The 7470-nt window shown below is 38.0% G+C and overlaps 1 protein-coding gene across 2 annotated transcripts; it reads right to left on the bottom strand.

Annotated features, from left to right (window-relative positions):
- Nucleotides 1-7470, bottom strand: LOC139718025 (putative deoxyribonuclease TATDN3). Of its 2 annotated transcripts, none has more exons than XM_071629514.1 (9): nucleotides 7099-7470; nucleotides 5214-5246; nucleotides 4574-4693; nucleotides 3575-3676; nucleotides 2979-3088; nucleotides 2692-2747; nucleotides 1681-1793; nucleotides 1026-1106; nucleotides 1-653 (listed from the first exon to the last, which is right to left on the bottom strand). In XM_071629514.1, exons 1-9 carry the CDS (start codon nucleotides 7177-7179, stop codon nucleotides 507-509), a joined length of 843 nt encoding a protein of 280 aa, XP_071485615.1. In that variant the 5' UTR covers nucleotides 7180-7470; the 3' UTR covers nucleotides 1-506. The 2 variants fall into 2 exon arrangements, with proteins under 2 accessions (XP_071485615.1, XP_071485616.1); XM_071629515.1 differs by having other exon boundaries at nucleotides 1026-1103.

Below are 7470 nucleotides of genomic sequence, written 5' to 3'. Positions count from 1 at the left end.
TCCCGAGGACTTTGTTATAATGGGAGTCCACTGTAACTTCAGTTGTTATGGCAACAGTTGGGAACAAGCTATCAGCTTTGAATATGTATGCCGTTGCTGCATTTATTGTGACTTGTGATGATGCAAACATTCTTCAATGAAATAAGACTGATGGAGAATTTGTCATTCTGCTGAATGCCATGCCTGAGGTATGGCTACTGTTGGGATGCAGGATGGCAAACCTATAGGCGTATGTATGTGGGTCACTCTCCCAGTGATAGACCAAAAACTTTGTCAAAAACCTGCATCCAACCCTGTTGCATGATAGATATCTTTGCAAGATTTGGCCACAATGTCACTGATGCCAAGTTGATGTGTCTTTGTATTGTTGGTCCTTTGCTCACTTTATGCAATCATGATGCAAGAGTCTTTCTATGACTGCTGAGCTTCTGAAATTTTGCACTTGACTTGTAACCTATGTCGACCAGTCTCTAAATCATATGAGTATATGTTTCAAGGTGCACTCGTCATCTTGGTTGGAGAAACTGCCGAATCCTGGGGAAGAGTTTGAGAGCATTTTCTCGGGTGACCTTCCTCACTGTCTCAGCTGACACACCTTTGACCTCTGCGATGTAGTCACATGATATTCGGATATTGCTTGGTTCATTTCTTGTCTGCATGGATAATTGAGTTAGGAGAACAGATATATTAATCATATCAAAATTAAGACTCCAAACACGATTCATGTTTGATAAAATCCAAAGCATTGGCATAAGGCTACAAAATCTCTACACGATGTCACATGTAGTCACAGCAATAAATTTTATGCCTTTCCTGTATGCTAGAGTCCTGAGGAGTGTGCAATAAATTTTTTCCCACCTTTTGCATTTTATCAAGTGTTTATTATTTGCTGTTTTATACCAATATCTGAATCGAGTTCACCAAAGAATGGGTAAAAGTCCTCTAGAATTGTATCACTTAGGCCAGAAAGTTGTATAAAGAGTCTGAACTGTTAATGAGTGAGAAATCATCTTTCCATGTCTCACCTGCTTCTCTGCAGCCAGGGCTGGGGAGTCAGTTTCCAGTAAGATGTTTTCCAATGGCAGCTGCTTCACCAGCTTTTGCTTCTTGTTGAAATTAATAAATAAGAAATGAGAAAAATTCATTGCAATACGAGAAAGAAGAGGAAAAATGGCAAAACAGCTGTATTATTTTGTATCAATATTCTGTGTCTGAAGTGTCATCTATTAGAATGTGCAACACAGTTTTGGTAGTTGTTTGGCAACTTAATATTGTTTCTTTCCAAATATCAAAACATTTTTGGACTAAAAACAAAAAATGTGTTTGCCAATTATGACTGAAGTTCAACCATAACCAATCCATTACTTCATTTGAAAGTTTGTGTTTATTTGTTGTTTTTTTACTAGGTGTGGTGATACTGTGAGTACTCATACAGTATTAATTCTATCTGCAAATCGCTATCTTTGTGGCAAGATGTATGGAAATAATCCTGCATGTCACCAGCATGTCACAAAATCTACATTTTTTTTTTTTGTTGTTGTAGAGTCTCATCATTAAGCATGATGTAAGGAGAATAATCAATGCCGAACAGCGATATCAGACGAGAATTCTTCAGACCAAATTAAAGTAAAGAAAGAGGATGAAAGAACACATGATTGAGACAATCTACAACAAGCCTACCTGACCACTCCTAATGATGGAAGGAGGGATAGAGAAGAAGTAGCCATACTGTACTCCCTGAAGAGCAACTGATGCCTTCCCATCAAAAGCATGGAGTAATACATTCTCCGCTCCTGAAACAAAGAAAATCAAGCAACAGTTACACACTGAACATCTGAACATGCCAAGCTATTAACTTCAGCAAATGTGATATGTTACGCTGTAACATTAAATGTTAAATATATATGATGTATCAACCACTATATATATATTGTGTATACGGTGGTTGATACCTCATATCCTTTGTAAGGAGAGATACTGCAAATTATACATTTGTCACCCTGCTCTAATTTTTCCCAGGACAAACTTAAGGTCTCAAGAATGTGATGAAATTTACAGAGTACATGGTACTTTGGCAAGTATGAGACTGATGAAACTGTATCCTTTGAGCTAAAATCTACGATATGAACACTTATCTTAACATAAATAGTATCATAGGGTTGCCTGGGTTGGCAGATTGACAGTGCAAATCATCCCCTGACTCATTTCTCAATAGGCTGATTAGACAGTGAAGACAAATTCTTTCATCGAAGTACAGCATTTCTTGGACTATAATGCAAATTTTTGGTGGGTGTGGTCTAAACCATCACTTCACAGATGACTACTTGTCATAAGCTATAAAGTAATAATGTTTTCTTTCACATTATTGCAAAGTAAAACAACATATTGCCATGATACTACCAACTCTACAAAAATATTGGATAAAATCCTAGGATATGAAAATCACTTTTCATACAGGCTTCATCGTCTTGGTCTATTGAAAGACTATAAATCAGCGTGGATGGAAAATTCTAACAAGATGGGTGTATCATTAAGCAGATACGGTTTCCATAACATCTAATGGTCTGAGGTAATAAGTCTACAGTGATTTGAACAACACATTATGAACAGAAAGGGAGAGTGTAAGGACGGATCAGAGTTGATATGATTTGCAACAGTAAATGACATGTAAAAGAAGAAACCATTTTTCACCTTGTTCATGAAGAAGTGCTATTGTAGGTCTCCCTGCTGACCTTGAATGGACATTTCTACATGGAACACGGAGTATGAAAAGAATTACTGCCTGGTCTCTCTGAAAGCCATTTTTACATTTGACTCACATGTACAATAATATATATTCTTGAAATCATGTTTTATTCTGTATCTAAGTCTCTACAAAATATTCAGTGTTGCCCTAGCAAGCTTAGCTGAAATGCATGTATCTGGTAATTGAACACAATTGTCTCACCACAAAACAGAATAGAGGATACATAACTTACAAAGGGAGTCCTAGTCTCTTTGCCAGTTGTACTTGTTGGATGAGAACAGCTTTTTGTGTGTCCTTCTCCTCTGCATTCCTTGCTACTCTTGGTGTGAAGTCTAGTCCCACCTGAAAACAGAATTACATGTTTCAGTATATAACATCGCAATACGATAAAATGATACCTAAATTCATAATCACAGGAACCGATTTGCTTTTATCAGAAATCCTTTAACTGCAATCCATCTCCACTTTTTTTTTCTTTTTTTTTGTGAGGATTGAAGCTGTGCTGTATGGGTAACTTGAATATGAGCATCCATATCTATGAAAGGGTATTACCTTTACAATATTTCAAAATAAAGCTACGGATAAGACAGCAGATTTGAGCATGTAACATGCAGCAGTTCATAATAATCACCCTATACAAAATAGTTCAAAATAACTGTGTGCCTTTGACAAATGACATGACTTTGTCCTTCACTTCTGCTTACCATATAATAAAACTCATGATATATTCACACACAGGAAATAAGAGAAGAAAGGGTAAAACTAGCATGCATGAAAATGAATGAAATCTACAGAAATTCATAACCATGGACAAGAATTCCTCTTTACCTCTCCAACAGCCACAAGTTGATCGGCATACTTCTCAATAACTCCAATGCAGTCATCCAAGTCAGTATGCTGTACACTGCGCTGCTCATCAGGGGGATTTCCCTACAAACATGAAACCATAATGTAAAAAGTAAAATGCCATCAGTACATATCACCTCCCCCCCCCCAAAAAAAAAAAAAAAAAATAAATAAATAAAAAAATCAAAAAAAAAAATCACATAGTCTGATGCTGTGCAAATATCAGGAAGGTCATTATCATATATAGGATATCGCAGAATTCAATCTGACGTGCATTCACAGGGGACCTGAAAGAATTGTCTTGGTAACACAACTTTTTTTTTTTTTTGTTGCTAGTGAAATACATCTGTACTGATCATTTGTGTGAGAAAGTTATAATATTGTACACTTTTGTGAAAATATTTTTTCATCATGATAATCAAAAAGAGGCTGCAAACCTTGAGGACAAATCAGTATTAAACTGCTCAGGGAGAAAAGAGCTTTATTCGCTTTTCATAATTTCCCTTTTCCTTTGTCACTAAATAGCGTCATTTCAGCTTGTGTATGTGTATGGATGCAATATCGCATGACCTGCTGATCCATAAAGTTATTAACACTGTGTTGATCTTTCTGATATAAAAGCTATTTTCAACAAATCCACTAAAATGATGACTGCTGTGAAAGGATGTCCCATGTACTGGAAATACACACACACACACACACAAAAGAAAAAAGGTAGAGAATGTTTGAAAAACTTCAAATTATCTGAAATGGCATTCACCATGTGATTAAAAAAGCTCTTAGGTGTGATTTTATGACAAGATATGTAAGCAGTGGTCCTCTCTTTTCACTTATCTCTTAATGAAACAATCTTTTAAGACAATGCTCAAGATAAATGTGGGACTTAACATTCTTGTTGACATCTTTCATGGGGGAAGAAGTTAATTTGTTTTTAAAGACAAGTTGCAGGAACACATCAAATTCTGAGAACAAACCAAACACCTGCACAGGATGAACACCAAGGCATGGCAGAAGGAAGCCTGGGTAGAGTCTAGATAGTTCCATGACCCCCTCAAACTCTTGACCATTCTCTGCAACTACCAGTGCAGCCTCCACACCATGCTGGAATAAAACATATACCATACCACAAACAGATTCAGGTCAGATTTATGCTCTCTCTGTATTACATGCTACATTTTCCATTTTCTCAAGCTATACACACATCAAATGGCTGTACCTTGAAATGTGGAGTTGGTACATCAAGATATATTCTCCCTATTAATATCACCATTACCAAACATATGCACCCTAACTATAAAGTTACCTATAGAGTAGTAACTACATTTTCTAACGAGCAAAGTGAAAACTATATGATACCTCTTGTATGTTTACTTTTATTACCTTTTGTGTTCAGGTCTACAACTACACACTGAAGTTCATGTAAAACAGACAAATAAACATTTTACTAACCCTGGTTAGCATTATGGTGTACTAATATTAACTCCTTCAGTTCACAAAAGTATGGAAGTCCACAATATCTACTACATATTCAAAAGTTGACACAAGTTTGTAACCAACGAGTAAAAAAAAAATAGTGATACTTTATTTTGATCATATCTGGATAATTCCCAGATCTACATACCTCTCTGGCCCTGCACACCACCTCATCAATATCCTGTTGAAATGCAACACACAATACGATATACTTATTATTAAAGACAGTTGAAAAGTCATAAATTGGTATGACAAGTTCAAGGATTTCATTGTATGAAATCTTATTTTAACATTTTTTAAATGAAACTGCACATTACCTTGACCTTTTCCTGACCTCATCAGGCTCATTGGATTACTTAAAACCAATGCCCTGGAGCTTTATATTTCATTGCTCTTTCTCTGTCCAAGAAAAATTAATTCGTGTGAAATTTTTAGTATGACACTACCAATTGTTGCAGAGATCTCATGAATCAAAAGCAGCACTGAATATAGCCTACCCGTCTTAGCAGTGACCAAAACAAATTGGCATACTCATGAAATAGGCCCCACCACTGCGTGTCCGTACTAATACTACGGCTGCTCGCCTATTTATACTCGTGAATTCAGCCCCACTGTGTGGCGTTCATCGGTAGGTAAGCACGGTGGTGGGGCTTCCTTCCACAGTATAATACTCATGAATGCAGCCCCACCAAACGGCGTTTATGCGAGATTGCTACAGCGGTGGGGCCGATTTCCACAGCATTATATCAGTCTTCAACTTTTTATTCTCGGAAGGCCTCCCTAATGTCCCTCGACTAATTTAACGGCCAGTTTAACCATAAATACAACCCTACCTAACCCTAAAAAACCCTAACCCTAACCCTAACCCTAGGATCTACCCTTGCTTGCTAACGCACGGGTGCACGCACACTGCGGTGGGGCCTATTTCACGATTTTGCCAACAAATTCCCTCGGGATCAGATTTCAGATTCCAATATTATAAGCCCAAACAGATTAAATTTTATAAAGATAGATTAAAAAATAAGTTATTGATTTAATCATAATTGCTCACTGCTTCAGTTACAAACAACTAGATTCTCTAGATCTACATCATGGTAGTGGTGTTCTAGTCAGTACATTACAAGTAAAACAGCGTTAGTAGATTGTTGAATTGTGAAGCCAAGTTCACGAAGGAAGTGTGCAGTGGTGTCATAGTACAGTAAGGGTACCGGTTTTCGACACTTTAGCACATTTCCTTGTTTACCATCAATACTGCACCGTTTTACCTCAGAATTTCGATATGAAGTTGAGCTACTAAGGCCAGCAATAATATGCCTTGAACGTATTCCCAGTTGAATGCACTCATGTTCAATTTTAAGCCATTTCCGTCACGCCGTCGCTGGCATCAGATTTCGACACCCAGCATCATTTTTCGACACAATCATGCAGCGCGCATCACACATAAATCACATGGCACGTACAGTACGCGTACACTGCATTGTGCACGCAAACCAGCAATCATACCAGCGCAAGAACTTGTATTTTCTTCTATAACGTGTCTTAATATGGGAATGTCGAAATCCGGTGCCACATTCTCAAAGCCAACTCTTTCTAAAAGTTTGCTCATTTATCACGAATTCAGCCATGAAATTACCAAAGACGAATATGAAATGAAACATCAGGATTTGGCAAACAAACTGATACTAAAGTAAGATAACAGGCATGGGTCAATTTCATTTTACGGCGATGTATACAAAATGCGTCATATTGTTTTGAACCCCTAAAAATGGCTGACATCAACATTTCTGCTGACACTGTGTTGCTTTTCTACTAAATATTCTACCGTCGGATTATGATGACAAGTGACAAACGGTGTTTACATAAGACTAGAAATGTGATTGATAACTTGGTTGATTGTTGAAGTCAGACGTTTGTACTGAGTATAAAATTCAATAAGAATTATCTGCTGGGTGTCGAAATCTGGGTCCTGTCGAAAACTGGTGCACTAAAGTAACGGTACATATATCACTGCGTGGCAGCAGTGCAGTGCTTACATGGACAAAATCCTCTGCAGCGAGATGGCAGTGACAGTCTATATATTTAGCGTGTTCTTCTGGGCCCGATTTCGTCTCCATTCCTGTTGAGTTGTACCAGACCAGATTGGGATATACGCAGATTCACTGTCTTTTCTCGATAGTCGGAGCCAGGGTCAGCAGGGAAGTGTTAGACACTACATGCAGGCTGTGTGAAAACTCGAGCTCGAGTGGAGCCACAAATCAAGCAGGAAGGATCACCAGAGACACGGGACACGGCTCCCCAATCTGTGCCGTCTAAAAAAAAACACGCCGGAGGAGCGGCGCAGCCTAGCCGACCGAAGACTTCAGATCCATGCACTGTTGAGCTCTCACTGCTCTCGTACTCCGAGC

This window comes from Diadema antillarum, unplaced genomic scaffold (genome assembly GCF_040938485.1).
Source record: "Diadema antillarum isolate AM-2024a unplaced genomic scaffold, OU_Dant_1.0 scf00000087, whole genome shotgun sequence".
NCBI lineage: Eukaryota > Metazoa > Echinodermata > Echinoidea > Diadematoida > Diadematidae > Diadema > Diadema antillarum.
The sequence above is the reverse complement of the archived record's forward strand: the minus strand, read 5'-3'. Positions and strand labels throughout refer to the sequence as shown.

Excerpts from the sequence above, each read along its gene's own strand:
- LOC139718025 (XM_071629514.1), bottom strand. The coding sequence starts at position 7,179 with ATGGAGACGAAATCGGGCCCAGAAGAACACGCTAAATATATAGACTGT. Across the intron at positions 4,694-5,213 it reads TGGTGTGCAGGGCCAGAGAG|CATGGTGTGGAGGCTGCACT; the intron begins GTATGTAGATCT and ends GTTTTATTCCAG. Across the intron at positions 1,107-1,680 it reads CCATCATTAGGAGTGGTCAG|AAGCAAAAGCTGGTGAAGCA; the intron begins GTAGGCTTGTTG and ends AATTTCAACAAG.